Consider the following 24,566-nt stretch of genomic DNA (forward strand, 5'->3'; position numbering starts at 1 on the left):
CCTCTGGAATTATTTAAATGTTGCAGAGTAATATCTTTGCATTAAACATGGTGGATAAATAACAGATACTGACCAGTGGAACCAGCAGCATGATTTGGTGCTGAACACCCCTACCCCAGAGCTCTGTGGGAACTCAGAAATACAGAAAGACTGCATGACTTTTATGGCATTCTCATTATCAGCAGTGAAACTGGCAGCATTCCCCCTTTGGGGCTTTTCAGATAGATTTTTGAAGAGGCCATTCTGTTTCCTTCGAAGAGCCAGTCAGTGAGGCAGTTAGATGAGGCAGGCGACTTGCCAGAGGTCACCTATCAGTTCATTTGCAGGTGACGAAGACACAGTTCTTCAGTTTCCCAACTTCCAGCAGAGGGCACTGGATATTGCAGGATTTTAATATCATTCATCACCAGTTATTACGTATGTAGACTCATAAGGGAATCCCAGGTTTTAACTTTATTTTTATTGTGGATTTTTGGTTCTAATGCAAGATTTTTATTGGCTATGTGAATTTTATTACATGTGATAATAAATAGTTTACTTTCCATGTTTGTACTTGTTTTTGGTGGTGTATTATGGAGTAGGATGTTCAGAATGGTAAATTGGTATTGTAAGGAATACCTCTATGTATTTATAAGGTGTAACTGAGAAGTATGAATCATAGTTCTTAGCTCATAAATATTTGAATGAGTAAATGAATTCACACGGAGTGGATTGATTAGGATAATGCTTTTAATATATGCAAAATTAGTGATTAATAAATATAGTGTCAAAATAGTAATATGGTTAATTGTATGTCAGAAATTATTTTTTACCATAAACACATAATTTAATTTTACAAGGTAAGATTAGTTTGCAGAGTTATTAAAGGCTTTAATTATAAGATATGTTGTTTTGTTGCTGTTACTACAATGATGAAAACAGATGAGCCTTTCTGCTCCTTTCTTTGTTTTTCACATGGGGAATGTTGTAATAAGCACTACTTAATTTAACTGATGTAGTCATGAAAAATTTAAACGTGTTTAAAATGCTAATATTAGTGAAGGAAAAAAACCCTTTTGAATGGAGGGGATGACTTTTAATTGTCACTAAATTTTTTTTTCTTTTATCAATGACAATTTAAACACTTTTTTACCAGATTTGTTAAAATATAATTGGTGAAGTTTATTCAGGTTCACTTTATGAGATATATAACTGCCTAGCTACAATTTTAGATGTCTGTAAATATGGGAATGTAAGGGAGATGTGTTAAAATAATTGATCATTTAAATTACATTGTTTATAGAAGCATTTTTCTTTTCCTTAATTGTTGAGTTAAATCATTAGATCATAAACTAATCAACTCTGAGGCATATAATTTGATAAAAAGGTTTGGGGTTATATTTATTGTTAGTAAAATATTTGGTTATATTTTTATTATTTTGTATAAATATTCATTTCTCTTTATTCATTTTTTGGTGCATGGAGAAGGTGAGGATGGAGGGAAGAGAACGGTTTGCTGTTGAAAGAAAAATTAGTTAGCCATTTCTGTAAACTGTTATAAATCTGTAATCATCGTAAGTTATTCCTTTTTATTTTTGAAGGAAAGTTTTTTATTATCTATATTAACTTATTTAATGAGTGGACCAGCAATTCCAAATACTTAATTCTGGCCGTTCATTACCAGTTGTCTAAGATTAACAGACACATTGTTGCTGAAATGACTGTTTAAGTCACTAATGAGTATTTCTCATTCCAATATCAAGATAACTGTGTTGACTTTCCATTTCACCAAATAAGATTTATTTGAGTAAGTATTAGTCTCAGTTTAAGTCAATATTTAACTCAGTAGAGATGTTCATCACAGTTTAAGTCATTAATATCCCCACAATTTCATTTTTCGTTAAGTTTGCGGAAGGCAAAACACATGTTCCCTGGCTCTTACTGTCAATTTAAATTTTCTTATTTTTTCGGAGACATTTTTGAGAATTCTTCCTGGTTATCTCTGTTAAAGTTGAACTAAAGGGATAAAGATCTTGAAATGTTAAGGAAGCTAATCACTTGACTATGTGTTTCGTTGGTTTTTGGCAAATATTGTATATGAAATACAGTGGGTAGCAAACTTAGAGTAATAAGTAAATGGCTTGAAGTTCTAATCACATGGCTAAGCGAAAGAATAAGCTGAGCATTATTCATTGAGAAAAGCATAAATCTACAAAGATAAGGAAATCTAAACTGGATTTGTAATTTATTATCTTACACATTTTAAAGAGTCTGTGCCTAGCAATGGCTTTCAAAATGCTTTTGAACTGTGGTTATAACACAAGATTATATCTTACCTTGTGCTCTGGTGAACACACATACAAATGTATATTCAACTGAAAGAGTAGTTTCACGAAACAGCCTTCTGCCCTGCCAATGGGTGATGACACACTGTTTGAAGAAAATTTTAAAGAGATAGAAATGAACCTAACTTTTGAATTTATTTGATCTGAATACCTGGAAATAGATAAACATTAGCACAATGCTAGTTTTTATAAATGTTCCAAATTATAGTTTCTTTGTATTTATAATTTTTGACAGTTCCTTATTTGTGTAGTGTCAGGCTAAATGGTGGAAGGGACCTGGAATTTATGTGACCATAAGAAGAAATGTGAGTGAGTAGAACATCTCTTTATAAGGCATGCATCACTGTAAGCATTGGAAAGTGATGATAGTAATGGCTGAAGGAGACTTGCCGTGGTCAACTTGTCTAACCCCGTGTCAGCAGAGAAAGACAAAGTCCAGGTCTTAGGAAGCTTTTCCCTTTCAGTATAAGAACTCCGTTTCAAGCTTGGCATGGTTGATTTTTCTTTGTGTCACTTAGTACTTTCTTTTCAGTGTTACCTGAGCCATAGCTGTAGCAGATGCAAGACAGACCGATCCCTGTACTAGACATGAAGTGTTCATTAATAATCCAGAATCACGTCAGATCTGCTCTCATGGCTGCGGCATATACTTCAAGGAACTAACCTTCTTAGAGGAGTCGTGATAAGATCACTCCCAACACATTATTTGATTAGGCTACATCTGAAAACAAGGGATATTTTATTATTTTACATTGGAAAGAGTAGTATATAGATTTAAAAAGTAGTTGCAGAAATCTACACAGGTTGTCAGTAATATTGTTAGCCATGTGACCTTATTTTAAGTGATGTCAGCTTTCTTCTTTTAGAACGCAGGATGCTTCTGGGCCTGAACTGATACTACCTGCAAGCATTGAATTCAGGGAAAGTTGTGAGTAATTTCAGATTTCATTGTCAATGAATTATTTCTTGATCCATTTTACTCCATCTGATTTTCACGTTCGTTTTTGTTCTTTTTTCCTTTTTTCTTTGTTCTTGAAATCTTTCCACAGCTGAAGATTCATTTTTGTCTGCCATTATAAATTATACTAATAGCTCTACAGTCCACTTTAAGTTGTCCCCTACATATGTATTATATATGGCATGCCGGTATGTATTGTCCAACCAGTACAGACCTGACATCAGCCCTACAGAGCGCACACATAAAGTCATTGCAGTCGTCAACAAGATGGTGAGCATGATGGAGGGCGTCATCCAGGTACGTTCCAGCCGGCCAGCCATGCTCCTCCAGTGATTGTGGTTGTAATTGCTAAGCCAGTGAATTCAGCTTCTTTAAGGCTTCTCATTTGGTTACATGTTTGACTCTAAAGATTTTTTTCTAAAACAGAAGTTATATAAATATTATAGGAAAATGTATAACTTTAAAGAGTTGAAAGGAAATGTAAGCTTTTTTCTATTTTGTTTTCCCTGTAAACTTCAGCATAAGTGAAGGTAACTTGTAGTAATAGTTGTGAGAAAGTGCTGAGACTGTTGTGGGCTTTTGTAGAATTTTTTCTGTAAATAATTTGTTGAGATGAAATTCATATAATATTAACCATTTTGAAGTGAACAATTGAGTCACATTTAATGCATTCACAGTGTTGTGCAACCACCACCTCTGTCGGTTCCAAAACATCTCCATCACCTCAGAGTGATACCCCTTAAGTAGTTTCTGGTGTTTTTCTTTTCCCCCATTCCCTGGGAACACCTTCTTAGACTTTTTAAAAATGGTTATGAAAAGTCACCTGCTCCTGTGTAATGAGCCTAGACGTTGGTAGTAATTGGGCTTTTTGATAGCACATGTATAGGTGTAATGGACATTGTAACATACTTCTCACTTAAAATGAAATTCCGTCATAAACCCGTTTTCAAAATTTCAGAAGATAAAGGTATTTTGTTGGTAGAATGGTTTGACTCCTTTATGTACTTTCTGTCCCTATCTACAGTTGATAAAATTTTCATAGCAGTTTCTCATCTACCAATAATTTGAAGATTTAATTTTTAAAGTTCTTAAAAGTAAATGTACAGATTTTTTCAGTTTTTCTGAATCACTTGTCAATGTTGTTATTCAACTTAATAAAACTCCAATTATATAATGTTAATAACATAGATAGATTGGTTGCTTTTCTCCTGGCAGGATCATTTGAGGGAAATTAAGATATTTTAGTTCCTTCAGAATTGTTTCCAAAGGCCAGAATTTTTCAAGAAATGTTTCTTTTATATTTGAGTGATTAGCATGAGTTTAATAGAGTTATGCTTCTTTTACCCAAGTTAGGAAATAGGTAAAAAAGAAAGTCATTTTATCTGGATACCGTTTTGTTACTCTCATATCATTATTTTATAAACAAACATGGATTTCCTTTTCAGTTGTCATTCAAAGCCATTGTCTGTGTTCTATCATGTTTGGACTTACTAAGCCTGTTTCAAATTGTGAGACACCTATCATAAAACTACCCTCGATAGCCTTTTCCTTATTGATGTGAACTAGTCCGTGAAATCACCATTATCAAACAAGTCTTTTAAACTTCAGATTTAGGTTTAGTATCCAATGGGGGGAATCTTAAAGTAGTGGAAAAGAACTATGGTAGTGAATAATTTAAATTCTATTTTCAAAAAACAAAGAATTTACTCCCTTTAGTATAGGTATAAGTTATTTATACACTTTTAAATTCTAATCTTCTCAGCTTTTATTTTGATTGTTTCTTGGTCTTTCCTGTCTCTTCCATTCCTATTAATTAATCTAGGGGAATGGACTTTCACCTTATTAGGTACCTTTAAGTAAGTAGTAAGCACACCATATCATTGAAAGATGTTCATTCACAAGTCCTTCCGTTGTAAATCTTTTAAAGAGATCAGTGTGTTCATGTGTGTTTATTGTAACATCATATTTATTGATAAACTCTAAAAATTCAGTTATTGTGCCAGTGGTGAGAACATAAAACTAATCCTTTAGGTCGTATACTTCTAAAGGTGCTTCAGAACCATAAATGAAAATGTTATTTTGGGAATAACATAACTAAATGTCGTACCTTCATGTCGTACCTTCATATTAGTGTTTTGATTTTTTTAAACTATCATGATTGTTTACAAGTTTCTTTCTCTCGTTCTGCTTGATTTCCCCTCGTCTGTTTTTCTCCAGGAAGTAGACCAGGTTGACCAGGTAGGACATCTGCTGGGAGCTGATCCTAGCTGTGTTGCTTAGCCAAGTTTCTCATGCTGCTCCCATGTCAAATACAGTAATACAACAGCTGGACTGAACAGCTCATAACACTCATTCAGCAACTGAGACATGCAGTACTAAAACCCTTTTTGACTGTGCAACCTTTATCAGCATTTCATAATTTCTGCTTAATGCACTTCAGTGTGGATATGAAATGACAAAAGTTCTGTTTCTTCTCTTTATTATTTATCCTTGGTTCCTATTCTTTGGATCTCATCTGAGGTTGCCTGGCCTGCACATGTGGTCGGGAGAGGATGTGATAGATCAGTACTTGATACTGAGTTGCATGGTGTCCAAGCCAGTGACTACAAGTATCAGGGTGGCTGTGGGTAACCATGGTTACATGTATGTATACTGCACAGATTACCAGATAATGCACGGTCTACAATTTGGTGTTATATTATTTGATATCTCCATTTCTCTGCTGATGCCATCTATAAATAGTAGCTAACGGAATCCATATGTCTATGTACATGAACCTAAGAAATACTTGCAATGGTTATTTACTTCCCATTGCTATGTATGCACCCAAATTATTTTGCAAATATCTGGTATCTGTGGTAAATACCTTGGTGAAATGGGAAGGTACTGGTCTATCTTCAGCAGCTTTTCAAGAGCATTCCTTTATATTTTTATTTTGTTTATTCTCTGTTGCTTATGGAAATGTGTTCTGTCTACAGAAACAGAAGAATATTGCAGGGGCACTTGCCTTCTGGATGGCAAATGCATCTGAACTTCTCAACTTCATTAAGCAAGACCGAGACCTTAGTCGGATCACATTGGATGCTCAAGATGTTTTAGCACATTTGGTTCAAATGGCATTTAAGTAAGTAACACATTTTTGAAGGTGGCACTACTCTGTGAATAATTAAGTCATTTGTTTTCTTACTCAGTTTTCCAAACTAATTTTAAGATTTATATTTCCCTTGATTGAAGATGGATATCAAGAAGCATACATTTTTGCAAAATGTATTAACTACCTATATACTTAATATAGTTATACTGAATTCAGTGAGCTATGTTTCAAGATTCCTAAAACACATTTTTTTCATGGAAAACATTTTTTAAGAGTCCAGATTGTTTCCCATGTGATAACGTGTCTGACAATAGCTGTCTGTCATGCTAAGATTACTTAAATTGTCTATTTTCAGATACTTGGTTCACTGTCTTCAATCAGAACTTAATAATTACATGCCAGCCTTTCTAGATGACCCTGAAGAGAACAGTCTGCAGAGACCAAAAATAGGTTAGGATGTTTTTTGACTCTCCCCCTCTATCCCTCTTCCTTCACATTTAGCATCATTTTAATGCTTAGCATAGGTAAATGGAGGTATTTTTAAAATAAATGGGATGTCCTTTTGGGTTTGGCAATCTTTAATAAATTTTAACTACTATTTGTTTTGTTTACAGATAGTTCTCATTTTGGTGTGTCACGCTGGCCATACTCTTTAAAAAGTCTCTTAAGGCAAAATTAATGATGTTAAGTGTAATTAGTTAATAACTATATGTAGTTTAAGATCATGTCACTGTTTCCTCTTGGAATGAAGTTGATATTTTTAAAGTGATTAAACAGCACATACTACCATAGGTACCATTATCTAAATCTGCTGCACATTCAAAGGATTCTTCCTGGATGACATTTTGGTCCTCTTGTCCTCTCATCCTGTCTGGGCAGATGATGTGCTGCACACGCTCACAGGAGCCATGTCCTTGCTACGACGCTGCAGAGTCAATGCCGCCCTGACCATCCAGCTCTTCTCTCAGCTATTCCACTTTATCAATATGTGGCTGTTCAATAGATTGGTGACTGACCCAGATTCAGGGCTGTGCTCCCATTACTGGGGTGCAATTATCCGTCAGCAGTTGGGACATATTGAAGCCTGGGCTGAGAAGCAGGGACTGGAGCTGGCTGCGGACTGTCATCTGAGCAGGATCGTGCAGGTGAGTGTTAGTGCCACTCCCCAGCTCATGTGCTTTATGGTAAAGGCATCTGATCTTCATAATGAGCAAGAGCTTCAATGCAGCAAAACCTCAATACCCTCTTTTTGGGGTTTTTCGTGTGTACAAATAGTGAAGTAGTGCTATATTAGTACTTGGGCTGCCGTTACAAAGTACAGATTATTTTTTCACTGTATTAATTGTATGCCATAATTGTTGCTGTTAAGTACTTAAGCCTGAATAAATCTAAGAAAATGATTGCTTATAGATACATAAAAATTCAGAGTTAGAAATGGTGGTGACACCAAGCAACCGCAGATTGTTAATTTAATGTACACAAACTGTTTCATGCACAAAGTTGTTTCAAATATTGTATGAAATTACCTTCAGTCTGTGTGTATAAGGTGTATATGAAACAAATTTCATATTTTGACTTGGGTCCCATCCCCAAAGATATCTCATAATGTCAATCTTCCAAAATTGGAAAAACTCCAAAATCTGAAACACTTCTGGTCCCAGGCATTTCAGATAAGGGATACTGAACCTGTGTCAAAAACTGAGTGGCTTAACAGTTGCTCCACAGCCCTGGAGGCCAGAAGTTGAAATCAGGATGTCATCAGGGGTTGATTCCTTCTGGGGGCTCTGAGGAAAGGATCTGTTTCAGGCCTTCCCCCTAGCTTCTGGTGGTTTGCACACAGTTGGCGTTCTTTGGCCTATAGATGCATCATCCCAGTCCCTGCCTTTGTCTTCGTATGGCATTCTCCTCGTTTGCCTGTGTCCGAAAGACTGCTTTCTATAAGGACAGCCGACATTGGACCAGCTGATCTTGTTTTAATTGATGATTCCCTGGAAAGATGCTGTCTTGAAAAAAGATAACACTCTGAGATACTGAGGGTTAGCCCTGCGAATTTTTAGGGGATGCAGTGCAACTCATAAGTGGTAACCAGTGGACTATAAATATCCTTAAAGGGTTCTTTATATTGAGATCAGTACGATGTATTTCAGAACACTTTACGGTGAAAGATGGGTACCAATTTTAAGATGGGTGATAATTAACCCTCAAGAATACAAAGCCAAATCATATCCCAGTGGCTTAACCAGCTCGGAGGAAATTTTTTAGATATGAAAAACTAGGAGGTGATGTTTTGCAATTAACAAAATGAGTCATCCACAGCTTAAAAACTAGGACTTTTTTTTTAGTATTATGTATAATTTTTTTCTCCATTTATTAACATTTTTTTGAAAGAGATTTAGTATAGAGGCTAGACAGCTGGTTATGAAAAGTCAGGACAATGAAACTATTCAAACACCAGTACTTGGTCATCTGAATGGTCAAGTAAATGTTTAGCTTTTGAAGAGAGTTTTTAAAATGCTTTACGAACGTAATTAATTATACATGCATGTCATAAAATTAAGAGGGCATTTAAAAAGATGCCCTTTACAAGATAATGCTTTTAGTTCTATTTAATGTATATAGTTACTGTAAATGGAAGTTTGTTTCCTGAAATCATTCTGCATTTCAAAGTTAAATTAGCAAGTTATATTTTTATAAATATTACATAAAGGATAATATTTGTGAAATAACTTTACAAGTATGATATTTTATGTCCTTTATTCTTTTACATAGGCAACGACTTTGCTTACCATGGATAAGTATGCACCTGATGACATTCCAAATATAAACAGCACCTGCTTTAAGTTAAATTCACTACAACTTCAAGCCTTATTACAGAACTATCACTGTGCACCTGATGAGCCTTTTATCCCAACGGTGAGTGGATGTTGCCACATTACCACACAGTGCGGGACACGTTTGCATGGGGAAATTTGGATGAAAAAACAAAAGGAAATCTTATTTAATAAGTTGACTTATTTATTCTTATCTTACAAGATCGTTTTCATGTTGTTGTCTAAGAGTTCAATGAATAAACAGAAACTACACTCCTAAGCAGAAAGGGATTTTATTCAGGAAATTAGGTTCTTGGGAAGTCATCAGAAGGACTAGAGGAGAGGAGGTTAGGAGGCTGCCCAGGACTGTTGGGTTCCAGTGTGCGTGGCCGCAACTGAGTGTAGAGGGCAGGTGCCTCTGTCACAGATCACCCTCTTACAGCCTAGCTGAAATGAGAAGCTTCTCCCATCTCATCCGGAATGGAGCCAGGAGTTTTGGCATGCCTGCCTCTCAATAGGAGGAACAGAGGGTGAGAAATAGTATCTACCACTGTTAGCTTTTTACAAAGAGAAATACTGTAGACTTAAATATGAGTCATGATAATTATGTATGTGGATGGATGGATTGACCAGCATTGAGTTTATGCTAACAAGACATGCACAAAACAGCCAAAAACTGGAAATCACCAAATCAAAAGCACAGCATATACATAAATCATGTCATAGTCATATAAAGAAATATGTGAGAAAGAATGAATTACAGTTACAACAGTGGGATGAACATTATGACATACTGTGAAAAAAGGCAGCCCTGTGCAAAGTGCATAGAATACGCTTCCATCTGTGTACATTTTAGTAACAGTCAAAATCACACTCTGGTGATAGAAGCCTGAAAACCATGTCATTCTTTTTGAAGGAGAAGGAGGGGACAGTGATAGGGAATGGGGTGGCTACTCAGGTGATGATGTTCTCATTCTTGAACAGAAGTGAACCTGGTGGTTGAGCTGGTGTGTTCATTTTTTTGATCTGTACAGTTAGGATTTATGAACTTTCCTATATGTGGATAATATATCAATAAAACGTTTCTAAATAAAAATCACCCATAAACCCATAATTCAGAAATAACCTCTATATATTGATATATTTCCAAACTGGCAAAAATACTGTGTAGATATTTTATTCTGGTTTTTTATATTTTACATTGTGTGGGCTTTTCCCTATATCATTAAACATTCTATACAAATATAGTTATTAACAGCTGAAAATTAAAGAATTGTGCGAGGAAAAAAATGATTAGAAAAGAAAAAAAACTTCCTGTGATTGAACAATTTCTTTTTATTTAAAGCTACAAGTTACTTAAAATTAATAATTCAAATCTTGGTTCATCTATAAAATGTGTGCAGCTCAGAGTTGTTGGCTTTAGAAAACTGATGATGGATGTACTGCTGGGATCTGTGCTCCCTCCATAACCCTGCATCTGTCTGTGTCTGTGAGATAAGCTGTGCTGCAGTGATCAGACAGGCTTGGAGTCGTTGTTTGTCACATACACCAGGCAGTGAGCATCTCTTTTTAATTTTGCATTTGTTTTCCAAACAGGATCTTATAGAAAATGTAGTGGCTGTGGCTGAAAACACTGCTGATGAGCTGGCCCGCAGCGATGGAAGGGAAGTGCAGCTGGAGGAAGATCCTGATCTGCAGCTGCCGTTTCTTTTGCCAGAAGATGGTTATTCTTGTGATGTTGTCAGAAACATTCCAAATGGTTTACAAGAATTTTTAGACCCTCTGTGCCAGAGAGGTAAATTAGTCTACATGCCTGAGTCTGAGCTGCACCCCAGGTTGAAGCGAGCATTTTATTCATCGTCCATCTCATAGGGTAGTCCACTTGTGTGGGAGTGCACCCTCGTGCTGTCTGGAGAAGTCCGTGTTCCACTGACTTGGAGAAATATTTCATGGTGATGTAAGGTCAGAAGTGTCGAGACAGAGAGCCCTTGAGGATGTTTTGTGACCCTGTAGTGAGCATGTGCTCTGCCCACTTGCTACCATGGTTACATTTTTTCTGCCTGGGCTGATAACAAGGGACCTTTTATTGTTCTCCCTTCTTGGTATTTTATGAGTGTAGTAGGTTGATTCATTCTTTTAGCACAAAATTGTAAATTTTGTTGATACCAGCATAGCAGTTAAGAGCAACACAAGCTTTGGAAGCAGACTGCCTGCATTCTAAACCCACCTCTGTCACCTACAGGCTGTGCTGCCATTGGCAGGTGACTTTGGCACCTCAGTCAGTTCCTTTTCAGTGAAATGGGCATGTTGATAGTACCCAGCTAAGAGATTCTTGGGAGGACTGAATGGGTTCCTGTGGAGCATGCAGAACTCTAGCACAGAGCGAGTGGGTGTGAGTGCTGCTGTTGCTGCTGCTGCTATGGCCACCAGTGCCAAGCTGGCTTGCGCCTGTGTGCTGGCGAGACCCAAACTCCAGCATGTCGTGTGCTTTTCTGTGTGAAGGGCTTATGGCCCTGAAAGGTTTGAGTACAACGGATTTCCTGGATTTTATTATGTCACTTCTACTACATTTTCTTGTGATCTATACTGATCAAAAACACCACAGTTACTTCTGATGTATGAGGTTTTGTATTAGACCAAATTTTAATCCCAGTCTGCCACTTTTTCATAAAGTGGAAAACAGCTCAGATGAGTAGAAAGTTAGACCCAAAGTGTAGGGGTTTGTTTAAACACGTAAAAGTAATAATGATAGAGGTTTTATGCCCATAGATATATAAAACTGGTGAGTGTGATTTTTAACTTCAGTGAATGTTTCACTCCCCACAATAAATACGTTTTTATACCTTTCAAGATGTCTTCAAAGTTTCTGATAGTTAAAAAGATCATTTTACAAAGGCTGCTTCTTTAATGAAATGTGTTTGCAAAACAGTTACCTCTGAGCCTTTCCAAAAGGTGCTCAAGGCCCCATGCCATCAGAGAAGCAGAGAGAGGCCAAGGTGAGATGAGGCTGGGGTGAGGTGTTTTAGGAAAGTGTGTGTGAAGGAAGAGGGCTGGGAGCAGGAGTAGGCAGGGAGAGCCTCCAGTCTTGGTACAGGTGCACCTGTGACGAGGTTGGGGAAGGAGGAGGGCTGGGTTTCAGTGCAGGTCTGAGAAGTGGAGTGGGCCTGAACTAGCCCCAGAGCATTGGTTCCATGCTCTGCCATTCCCTGGGAAAAGCCTCATGCCACACACTGGTAGACCCAGAGGCAGCAGCACAGCTTCCAAGCGGCAGGCACTCGGCCACCACAGGACTGCTTAGAAGTATCCTTCCTGGTGTGCTGCATCTCAGCAAATCAGAAACCACAGCCAGCTTTCCTTCCCAAAGGCTTCCCCCACACACGGGTTACTTACAGTACTAGTCCTCGGACGGTCTCCTCACTCCACTTTTTCATTCTGTTCTATTGTTCATATTGCCATGGTATCTTAAAACCATGGTTTGCGGATGGCTCTGTCCTGCCAGGACCTCTTCCTCTGTCGTGTGTGGGATTAATTTAAACTGTTGAGCATGACATCATCTTCCAGCCTTACTTCTTCACCTTGAAATACGCACACTCTATATGTTATTAATATTGAACTGTGTATTATTAATACCTGTGCTGTTACCGTTGTCGGTACTCTACTCCTGCTGTTGAACTTACACACTTACTTATTTTCTTAATTCTAATCAGGCATCCTTTTATCTGGAAAACCTCAGTGTCTTCCTAACACTTAACATGTCTCCCCCAGGAGTGATTTTTAGTTACTTGCTTCTATTTTTGCACTGGTCACATTGTGTTTGAAACACGTGCTGCTGTCTGTCCTCCACGTTTAGTGAGGGTGGTCCCTGAGAGCCTGGGCTTGGCCAGCTGCACTTTCTCTGATTCTCAGCACCTCACATGGGCCTGCTGTATGTTCAGTGCTCAGTAACTAGTTGTTTTTATAATTAATACCTTGCAAATAAGTATGCAAGGTGACTACTAGCATTTTGCAAATGCATATAGTTTATAGTTTACGAGCAACTGCCAGGTTTATCGCATGTGCCGTGGGGCAGATCCTCACCAGGTTGGAAATAGTGAGCTCTTGACTTGATGATGGAGTATTCTTTGTGACTTCCCCATAAGCCCTCTTAAATGATTAATTTTAGGACATATGTGGTATTTCCATGGCCTAGGCATCACCACGTTACTTCATATGTGTTAGATGATCATTGTACATGTACCTTAGTACACAGATGCCTTTAGAAGACTTACAAAGAATTGAGTGTTTTCTTTCATGACATCAGTGTTTTTAATGCTTCACACTCAATTCTTTACAAGCTGATTAAAGAATTACTTTGTGCCCTCAATATATATTCCTTTGTTTCCTTCATACAATACAGTTCTGTGAGAAAAGGCTGTACGACCAGCCTGGACTCATACCTGGTCTGAGATGCATTCCTTAAGCTAATAAAGCCAAACCTGTATTTGTAGTGTGGTCCAGAGCTTGTTAAGGAAATGCGGCCCTTGAAAAAAACAAGAAAATAATGTATAAGTGTTCACATTTCAAAATCATGATAAATTAGTGATTCCCTGAAACATGAGAAAGAGAAGCAAGTTGTAGGTTATATTTTCATGAACCTGAATTGAAATAGTGATTTAAAAAATAAAAAATAAGTAAAATTACTTTGTATACTTACTTTAACTGAATGTGTTTTTGACATCTCCTTTTTTGCCTACCATAAATAACCTAACTGTCCACAAGTAACAGTCAGAATTTTCTCCTTGTTGAAGCACTGGAGTGGGTGAGACTGTCAGCTACTGCCAGAGAAAACTCCTCACCAATCCAAGCCATTAGACCACTTGAAACTGTGGTAAAAAGCTGTGCAGAGTCTGTCACACAGGACACTCTTGATGAATGTTAGGTGCTGATAGTGGGAAGAAGATGGCAGTAGAGAAAATGTACCAAGGATTGTTCAGGGCCCATGTGATAGATAGGGGTTGGTCAAAAACATTGCTGAGAAACAAAATAAGATTTGACTAAATGAGGAATGACCTAGTTGGAATTGAAAGGCTTACTTTTACAAAGCATGTCATTTGTCCCTGATGAAAATATCAGAGATATTCTTGAAAACATTATAAAATGATTCTGAACTTTATTTGTAAGAAATTTAAATTAGTATGAACTTAAAAGTAAATTTGGACAAAGAGTAATGAGGAGGAATCCTAGAATTGTTGTACAAGTTACCCAGTAATTTGAATTTAAGCAGTTGAACCGAGAGTCTGACATGCTGGCAGACACCCCATGCTCATGTTGTTTTCTGGCTGCTTCTCTCTTTTCTTTCCCTTTGTTAAGTAGATACTCTGAATGTTATTAAGGATCTCTTAGTGTAGTGGAGTAAACAGTTATGACAAGGCTATTTGATAATTTCTTATAGGAGTAAGAAAAAAGTTCTTTTGGAACACAGAGGAGTGGGAGGCCAATTTTACTTTACTGCTTGGTGCTGAAATACTCTTGGACCAAAACAAATGGATAATTTTAAATGTCTGGTAATTCAGTTTGCAGAGAGGATTAAAGGTGTAGAGTAAGAAAAATCAATACTGTGTATTGGATATTAAGCAATCAGTAATTAATCTTGCTTCCCTCATCTTGACAAGTGTGCTTTTTCACTTATAATTTGCTTGTTTCCTCCTTAGGATTTTGCAGATTAATTCCTCACACACGTTCACCAGGTACTTGGACAATATATTTTGAAGGTGCAGATTATGAAAGTCACCTTCTGCGTGAGAACACAGAGCTGGCAAGTATTTTGAGGGTACCATGAAGTGAAATGGATCCTTAGGACTTGAAGATGTGATGCAGATTTGTTTCTTTCTTACACTGAAAATTGGTGTGATAGCAGAGTTTTAAAATCCCCATTAAATACTGATATTCAAAAATTTTTAAGCCATAATTCATATATATATGTATTTTTTCCTCCCAAGCCATGTCTGTTACAGTTTTGTCTGTAAGCAAAGATGCTTTTTAAAATAAAGAACACTTATACCCATGGTTATACCAGTCTTAATACGTATTTTAAAACATATTACTATGATAACCTTAAAATATTTTCTTAAAATTCTTTGGCAGAAATATTTCATTCTTTTATAGTCAGTTCTGCCTTGTCTTAAATATATATCAAGCCATATAGTAATATTTTATATCTTTTTGAAGGAGTGGTAAATCCCAAAATTTCCCAGCTTCATACATGTTAAGAACAATTCTACTTTGCTTCATATAGACAGTTTTAAACACAAACAAGAATTTTTTGTATATTCAAAGTAATTAATTTGGCTCCCTGGCATACTTTAGTTTTGAGCATTAAATCATGGCCATCTCCAGAAATTGAATTAATTGATGATCACATTGAACTACTGACAAAGTGAACATACCCCTAATACTTTTTTTTTTTTTTCGAGACAGAGTCTCACTCAGTCGCCCAGGCTGAAATGCAGTGGCGCGATTTGGCTCATTGCAACCTCTGCCTCCTGGGTTCAAGCGATTCTCCTGCCTCAGCCTCCCAGTAGCTGGGATTACAGGTGCCTGCCACCACACTTGGGTAATTTTTTTGAATTTTTGGTAGAGATGGGGATTCACCATGTTGGCCAGCCTGGTCTCGAACTCCTGACCTCAAATGATTTGCCCACCTCAGCCTCCCAAAGTGCTGGAATTACAGGCAAGAGCCACCTTGCCCGGCCCCTAATACTTTTTATTGACTTTACTAACTGCTGTTTGTTAAGTCCCTAATAACAGCAGCAACCTCTGGTTACCCAATTTTATGGAAAAACAAGTACCTTCTAGGTAGATTCACTCAGTCCTCATCTTTTTAGTTTATTCTTAGATTCCTCAGGAGATTGCAGGTTTTGATTTAAAAAAAAAAAAATACTAATGTCAACTAATTTTATTTTCCTTAAAATAGTCTCTTACAAGCTTTAGTTATTATCCTTCTAAATTAAAAAGCCATATATATAATTATCACCTCTTGGCAAGGTACCTTCCTGCTTATATATTTAATTACTTAAGTTCCTCCTTAGTGTGTATGCACCATTAATTTTCTTCTTGAATTTTGTTTACTCTTTGACCTATAGGAATGACATGTATAGAACACGTAACTTCAATGAGTAATTTCGCTTTCTCATTCTTTGAGTCTGTCAGGAGCTGTCTTGCCTTACGGTCTGTCAGTTTAGGCTCCTTACCCGGCCAGGCAGGCTTCACTCAATAGCAGCGCGCTCTGGGTGCTGCTGCATGAGTCCTGCAGCGGCCTTGGTGCTGCGATTTAAAATAAAATGACTGCTGGGTTTTTGCAAGAGACAAAGATGTTAGGTCATCTTTGTTATAACCATTTTTTGCAGTCCTCCCCATAGATAGTGTAAAATAAGTTTAAATTTCTTCTTTGAAAACACAAAAAGACTGGTAATTTATTTTGAAAGGTAATAAAGTGAAAATTGAATTTTGTCCTTATGATCAGGCTTTCTACCTGATAGTAATGGGGGTTTAATTTTGTTTTATAAACTAAGTTCTTCAAATCACGTTTAAATAGCATTTATGACTAAATTCATCATTAAGACTTGAGTCAAGAATATTGATTTAGTTTACCAGATTAATACCTGAAGAGTGTCTGTATTAATTGAATTTTTTTTTACTGTTGATCTTCTTACCCTTTTTCTTTCCCCATTTGCTCCAGTGAACATGATTGACTAGATCATGAGTTGTCTAACCATACAGAAGCACTTCCATTTCAGTCATAAAATAAACCTTTGTTTTCATCCTTTAGGCTCAGCCTCTGAGGAAAGAACCTGAAATAATCACTGTGACCCTAAAAAAGCAGAATGGAATGGGCCTTAGCATTGTTGCAGCAAAGGTAGGACAATTAGTCATGTGAGAGTTGTTCTCTCCAGTCTTTCAGCATTGAATCAGTGGTTGTCAGAGTGGATCGTGTGGGAGTACTTTACCACCTGTGTGTAATGTGCCTGTTCAGTTCTGTTTCTGTGTAGGAGAGGAATGGTGTTACATGAATGAAGCCAGTGTGCTCACTGGGCCCAATTAGTTGAGGGATGATCTCCTACTCTGAGAATGTAGCTAGAGTGATACTTTGAGATTGAGCAGATGGTGCCCAGAAGGAAACAATTTAAAGACATAGTCAAAACTTGATTCGCACAGTGAGGAGAGAAAGCATTGCTACAGTAGAAAACTGCATCGTGGAAGTGGGGCACAGGGCTGTCACCTCATCATAGTGGACCACTGGACACCTTTCTCAGACTCCAGTGCACATAAGAACCACTAAGTACTTTGCTACACAAGGAGATGTCTGGTTCTCATTTCCAGGTGTCCCTTCCAGTAAGTCTGGCGTGGAGCTTAGGAAATGGCATTCTTAACCTAGGCCTTATATAGTTCTGATAGGTGTTGACTGCTGGACCACCCTCCTGGAATTCTTGGGGTTTGAATCCCTTCGCCCGCTAGTTTTGGCAGGATATTTAAAGCTACACAGAGCTTTTCTTTGAGTTAAAGAAATGAGTATTGTGACTTGGTGTTACTCACTCATGAGCCTCTTCCAATATGGAATCTCAATTGTTTGCTTAGAATGAATTTTAGCTTTGAATAGTATTTAGATATTTTCCATGAAACAAATATGTTTTTAGCTAATATTCAGTAACTAATGTTTCAGTCAACCTTGCTGATATTTTGCTTAAAAGTAACACTTTGGGCACTACAATTTGTATTTTTGTTTCTGTCTCTAGGGAATATATGAAAAGCTTGAAAATGTTACATAGCAATATGATAGAAGTGCCTTCTGAATTACACAGTTAATGTGCCTTGAGAAATATTTTAATTGCTAATAGTCAAAAATTTTATTTTTCTTTATACCAGAATTATATTATCCTGAATATTAATTTGGAAATAAACGGACTATCGTCTGAAACCTTGCCATTCCCATTGCCTAGAGACCTGTGATTTTTAAAAGCTTTCACCGAAGCTTTTTCTTCCTCAGCTGCTCTAATTTGTGAAGGGTCCATTTGAAATGAGGGTATAGGGGCAGGCCATGAGGTCAGCTTTGCAGTGAACAAATGCAGAAGTATGAGAAAAAATGTTGAGGTCCTGGCGTTGAACCGAAGGCTAGATGGTGAGCTAATAAGCGGTCTAACAAGTACACAGGCTCTGCCTGGCTGGGCATATTTGCATCTACTGTCCCCTCATGCTGTGAGGCCTTTTTTATTTTTATGTTTTAAAAGAGGCTGGGTCTTGCTCTGTGACCCAGGCTGGAGTGCAGTGGCACAATCACAGCTTTGAACTCCTGGGCCAAGTGATGCTCCGGCCTCAGCCTCCCAAGTAGCTAGGACTATAGGAGCATACCACCATGCCTGGCTAATTTTAAAATTTTTTTAGAGACAGGGTCTCACTATGCTGCCCAGGCTGATCTCGATCAAACTCCTGGCCTCAACCAGTCCTCCCACCTCGGCCTCCCAAAATGCCAACAAAGCTTTTGGGTCCTACTTTGCAAGGACTTCCTGGCAGCTCACTCTGCTTATCTCTGTCCCCTAAATCAGGGTACTTTTAGAACTGGAATTAAATCATGAGGAGTTTGGTATCTTTTTTCCTGTCGGACTGACTCTGTAGCATCTTCACTATAGTTATCCCCACTCCCAGACACAGTCCCCAGCATATAATAGGCAAAAAATACTTGTTGAAAAATAGCAAATAAGAACAATTTTTTTTTACCAAGTGGATATTTGATTTGCTGTTATACAGGTTTAATCCTGGAAGTTAATTTATTTAAAATAACACATTACCAGCTATATTAGCACAATTCTCACTGAATTAGCTATGAGGAAAATTTGTTATCCATAATCTTAGTCATAGCAACACAAATGCCTACGAAACAGTATGTGATTAAGATCTAGTGCAAGTACCATAAAACTTTACCTTTGTGTATTTTGGAGAAATTAAGATGAATGGGCGTTGTAGCAGTTGTGGAGGGCATCTTGGGAGAAGTGGAGTTTCAGCTAATCCTTGGAACAAACATAATTGGAATAAAGGAATAAGGGAGATATATCGTGGGTGGGAGTGAGAGCACAAGCAGAGACAGAAGAAACGAATCTTGTGTGGGCCACTTTTGGATAAGGTGAGACCTGTGCGATTACTAAGGAGAGCAGAATAAGGCAGTGCTTAATTAGTTCTAAAACTCTTGATTGACAGGTTAAGGAGTCTGTCTTATCTTGTAGGCACCACAAAGAAATGCAGGATTTAGAACAAAAGAGGAACATGATGAAACTGACATTTTAGGAGGCTTTATCTGGGTCTGGTGTGCAGGATGGATTAGAAGAACCTGGGACGAAAGGTGGGCGTCTGTTCAGGAGTTCGTCAGAGGAACCTGAACACTTTTAGCATATGGGTTGAAGGTGCTGCGTGGGGCATAGTAAGCTGCCTCTCAGAGACCAAGACATGGGGTTCATCTGTGCAGGCAGAGGGTAGTCTAGGGCCCTTCAGTCCACCTCATCATCCAGAATGATGGGTCCTGCTCACAGGCCATATTTCCAGGCTGTTGCAATTTAAGGGACCAGGACTCAAACATTTGGAGATGTAAAAGGGGAACTATCAGCCATAGAGCTATGTTTTCTCTTTGCCTACCAACTGAGTCAGTGCCCATTTTCAGGAAAAAATCAGAATCACAAATTACCCTACCATACTCAAATCTGTGGGCAGAATGTAACTTCCATATTTTCTGTTAATGTTCATCCTGTAACCTTATTTTAAATACTCTTCTTACCTGGGGTTTTAAGAGTGTGGAGGTGGAAGTAGGGGGCTTCCACGATCAGTGTCCACCTCTTCCAGTTAAAAGAAGTATCTTGCAGTACAAAACTATTTGTTTCCTATAGATTCAAGTCTAATTTACTTCAGCATTCAGTCTTTCAGAGTTTTTGGTATTCTCTTTCGCATGATTTCCGGATGTATAAAGGAACCAGGATTACCTTACAGCAGGGAAGAAGGAGCGGAACTCTGGGTTCACTTGGCACTTTCTCACCCTCTCCTGGGTGGCCTCTGGCCTCTGGTTGTTTGTCTCCGAATTTTGACCTCTGTCCTTGCCAGGTGACGGGGGCAATTAGGACAACAAGCCAGCTTCAAAATCACACCTGAGCCTCTGTTCAGTTTTACTGTGGCAATGCAGGCAAGAGACTAAGGGACGGTGCCAGCCCCAGTGTCAGGTGACAGTCAGGTGATGTCCAGATGAGGAGAATCCTCTCACTTCAAGGAGGAGCTCCGGAAGGAAGGTTCTGCCAGTTATGAACCTGGGAGGGAGAGGGGAAGGAGTGCAAAAGGTGTCAGGAAAGTGCCTCAGCTCAGACGCTCAGGCATGGGTGCGGAGCCCTAGGAGTGCCCGCCCGACTGTGTCTGAGTCCACGGAGCCCATGCTGCTTGAATGGGCTCCACCTGTCCTCTGCCCATTTGTGCATCCATGCTGCTGCCCACACCTGTCTTTGCTTCTTGTTTTTAGATCCTTGCACTTGGTCACCTCTTCCACCCCCAGCCTCTGCTAATCCCTAATCCCCTCTTCTGTGGGATGTGAAGTCCCCTGAGCTGCTGTGTGTCCTCTTTGCATTTGCTCTTACACAAAGAAGTCTCAGAAGAAACACAACCTTCTCTCTGTGTCTTCAATGGAAAGTAATTTCATCATAAAAATAACTGACTCTGGAATCTTTGCTATTACAAAAATATTTGTCATTTGTGAGGAAAAGGTACAGTAGGTATCAGTGTAGCACAATTACTGGCTTCCGTGAGTCTAATGTGATTTAGGAGTCTGCAGGGGTTAGCTTCAGGGTATATTGTAATTTCAAGACTAGGTTCTTTGTACTTTTACTAGTATTAGAATAAACTTAATATGGAAGTAGTGGCTAATTGTTAAAATAATATTTCAGAAGAGAATATTACTGCCTATCGTGTGAAAAGTAGAGTGTAAATTTTCACTTTTAAACTTTAAATCTCCAGCATTTAAAAAAAAATTTAACAAAAGATACTTTAAAAGATTTGTAGAAAAGACCAGGAAATAACAATGTTAATAGTACTTCTAAGTGGGTTGTAGGCTATACTAATAGAATTGGGGCTTAATGGGGCATAGTGACAGCATAGGTTAGGTACATACAATAAAAAAGATGGACCTTTCACCAGCTGAAGCTAGATTGGGGATGTGTCTGATGTGCATGTCTACACTGCACCTGCAAATTTGTGACTCCTGAATTAAACATGCTTCCCTCCCCGTCCTCAGGTCACTCACACAGCAAGTCTTCCCTGGTAAGAGGAAGGTGAAGGTAGTTGTCCCCTTAGAGCAGGACACTCCAAAAGACAGCCTGAAGAGGTTTTGAGCACCCGCTCTGTTTGGCATCCCTGTCTCACTCTCCCATGCATGGCTTTGCTGCCTCCGTGGGGAGTCAGGCGGGAAGAGGTAGAGAGTGGCTGGAAAGGCCCTGCTCTTCCCTTTGCTGGGGACATAGACCTGTGTGTCCCTTTTCTAAAGTGGGGGGTGATCTTCCCTAACTTGTAGATGATGTTCACTTTGTTCTTGTTTTTGGTCTTTTCAAATACCTTCCATAGTGAATGTGTATAAATTGAAAACTGGAAGAAAGAAAAGGGAGTTCAGATTTAGTTCTAAAATGGTTAACTTGGCCAGGCACCATGGCTCATGCCTATAATCCCAGCAGTTGGGTTTAGGCCGAGGCAGGAGGATCACTTGAGCCCGGGAGTTCGAGACCAGTCCAGGCAACAAGGTGAGACCCCATTTCTACAAAAAAATCAAAAAGTATGCTGAGTGTGGTGATGTGCACCTGTGGTCCCAGTTACGCTGGTGGCTGAGGAGGATGGTTTGAGCTCAGGAGATTGAGGCTGTGGTAAACTGTTTTTTCATCATTGCACCCCAGCCCAGGTAACAGAGCAAGATCGTCTCATAATAACAGTAATAAAATGGTTAATTCATCAGCTTATAAAATAGATTTAGTGAGACTAAGTGTGGATTTGACGCTCCTGAAAGTTTTTTTTACCTAGTGATAAAAGTTTTCTTCTCCTGCCAAGATGTCTGTGATCTTAGTCACTTTATCAGCACATGCCCCTTGACCACTTGAAGGATGAGACAGAAAAATATGAACGAGGAATTATATGATCGATGGTCATTATCCATGGCTGTTTGCAGAATGTCTAAACTGCGCTCCAGAGTGGAGGTCAGTGCTGAACTTGAAGATGAGTCAGTGTTAGCCAGGTCAAGGATGGCAGCAGGCCCTGCCGACAGGCTCAGCCCAGTTTGGGCTGTCAGGGGAAGCCATGTGGGGTGTGTGGAGAGGCGGATAGGACCAGATCATGGAGTACAGTGTCAGCAAGCTTTTTCTGCCAGGGGCCAGACTGTGGAGATTTTCTACTTTGCAGGCCATGTGGAATCTGTTGCCCTGAGTAGTTCTGCTATCATGGCAGCTACAGGGCAGTTTGTGGCATAGCGTGGCTGTGTTCCAATAAAACTTCACAAAGAAAGGCCTTGTGATGGTGGGTCTGGACAGAGCTGAGGATTTTATTATAGGTGAAATAAGGACCCTTGAGGTTTAAATGAGGCATGATATGATTAGAGTGCAGTTTTTAAAGTTTATTTTTACAACTCTGGAACATGGATTAGAGACGCTCAGAAGTACAACCAGAGACTAGTAAGTAAGTTGTACTAGTTTTCCAGATGAGAGGTCGTGGAGGCTTACAGTAGGGTCGTGGCAGTGGAGATGATGGGATGGTTTGCTCTGTGTGCAGAGGACAAAGGCGTTCTGGAACAGACACCCCGTGAAGGCAGGCATCTTCTCTTGTCCACTGTTGAAAGGTTGACAGTTTCTGGTATGGTAGGTACTGATACATATTTGTTGAATGGCAGTTTTTGGATCGGCTTGTGAGTTGCAGTAGTGGATGAAAGAGGGAAGTATGATGAATCTCAAGAAGATGAATCTTGATTCTGTCTTGAGCAGCTGGACATATGGAGGTGTGATTTACAAAGGCAGGGAAACTGAAGGGGGCAGGCATGGTGGCATCAGGAGTTCAGCTTTGAACAGGTCACACTGGAGATGTGGGATGCCTGTTCAGGTGAGTGAATAGATTATCTAGTAGATAGTTGGATAGTGAAGCTCAGAAGGTTAGAGCTAGAGATAAAATTTGGATGTCAGCATATAGATGCTCTGAAGGAAATAAAGAAAATGGCCTGTTAATTGGACAGTGTGACATTTTCAGAAATGAAGCATCTGTTAATTCCTTTTCTTGAAATGAGAGAAATGAATCTAGCAGTTTCCTGGCATACTGGATTACTAAATACAGTCCATTTTTTTCCAGTTTACTTGTAATTTCTGGTACTTGGAAAGTCATCTAATACATAACACACTGCCGAGATAACACTGTATAGCTGATAGGTATGTGGGTCTGCTTAGATTATTATAATAGAGTGGAGGTATTTTTGAGATTTCAGGGGTGTATTCTGAGTACAGGGTAGGGCAGTATACAGGGGGATTTCACCATTAGCCTTGCCCTGCGTCTTACTGAGCCTGTTGGTGTGGCGGCGTCACGTAGGATTCTGTTCATGTCTGGGCTTTGCAGTCACGCTGCTGCTGTGCATATTCTGCTCCTGCCACTGGCAGCCTTGGAGCACAGAGCACATGGCACCCCCTCTCAAAGCCTCAGTTTCCTTGCCTTTAATATAGTAGTAATAGTTAGAGTTACGTCAGCTCTTCAGAGAGAGAAGCTGTGTCAGGCATGTTGAGCCTGGTATTGGATAATCACCTGCTGTTTGTATTCTTATTAGTCTCATGAGTGTGTGGTATATGTTTTTTCTGCAGAGGAACCTATAGACTTGTGTAGTTAAATTTTACCCCTAGTCATTTGTGTGCTTTTGTTGTTTTCTATAAGCTGTGTGGTTTTTGTATTTGGCCCATTCTTTTTTCCTTTTCTAAATTGGTGTATGGGTTAGCTGCTGTAACGCTGAACCGTGTTTTGATGTTAAGTTCCCTGACTCGCCTTCCACATGGTGGTTAAGTTTTATGAAATCCAGATGATTTGGAAGCAGTGTGGGTATGCAGTTTACTTTTTAAAACATTGCTTTTGGGGAGGATCAGCAGGCTACTTCTTGCTCATCTGTGGGACAACATGATGCTTCCTGTTTAATTTGGATTTTAAAATTACAAACAATTCCCTCCTTTTTATTTTTCTAAGTCTTTTTAAAGTTTAAAAGTACAAAGTGAATAGCAGTCAGCGTGGACTGGTTACGTAAGAGCCTGAATATTGCGTTGGTTCTAGGTCGTGTTGATAAATGCCATACAGGGTCATAGCATCCAGCGCAGAATGTG

General features: G+C 38.8%; 1 protein-coding gene across 20 annotated transcripts in view; it reads left to right on the forward strand.

Annotated features, from left to right (window-relative positions):
* The window catches only part of AFDN (afadin, adherens junction formation factor), a 147,231-nt gene that overhangs the window by 84,452 nt on the left and 38,213 nt on the right, over positions 1–24,566 (forward strand). For 15 of the 20 annotated variants that reach the window (XR_004029414.1, XR_004029415.1, XR_004029420.1 and 12 more), the window contains 10 exons: positions 3,191–3,252; positions 3,374–3,579; positions 5,500–5,520; positions 6,261–6,406; positions 6,732–6,826; positions 7,256–7,521; positions 9,146–9,289; positions 10,783–10,981; positions 14,877–14,980; positions 16,994–17,080. Coding sequence is in view for 8 of the 20 variants with exons in the window: in XM_030809968.1 (XP_030665828.1) it covers positions 3,191–3,252; positions 3,374–3,579; positions 5,500–5,520; positions 6,261–6,406; positions 6,732–6,826; positions 7,256–7,521; positions 9,146–9,289; positions 10,783–10,981; positions 14,877–14,980; positions 16,994–17,080 (1,330 nt within the window). In the remaining 12 variants the exon portion in view is untranslated. The remainder of the gene's footprint in view (positions 1–3,190; positions 3,253–3,373; positions 3,580–5,499; positions 5,521–6,260; positions 6,407–6,731; positions 6,827–7,255; positions 7,522–9,145; positions 9,290–10,782; positions 10,982–14,876; positions 14,981–16,993; positions 17,081–24,566) is intronic. The other 5 variants (XR_004029421.1, XM_030809971.1, XM_030809970.1 and 2 more) reach the window with 1 other exon arrangement.

This window comes from Nomascus leucogenys, chromosome 3 (genome assembly GCF_006542625.1).
Source record: "Nomascus leucogenys isolate Asia chromosome 3, Asia_NLE_v1, whole genome shotgun sequence".
Taxonomy (NCBI): domain Eukaryota; kingdom Metazoa; phylum Chordata; class Mammalia; order Primates; family Hylobatidae; genus Nomascus; species Nomascus leucogenys.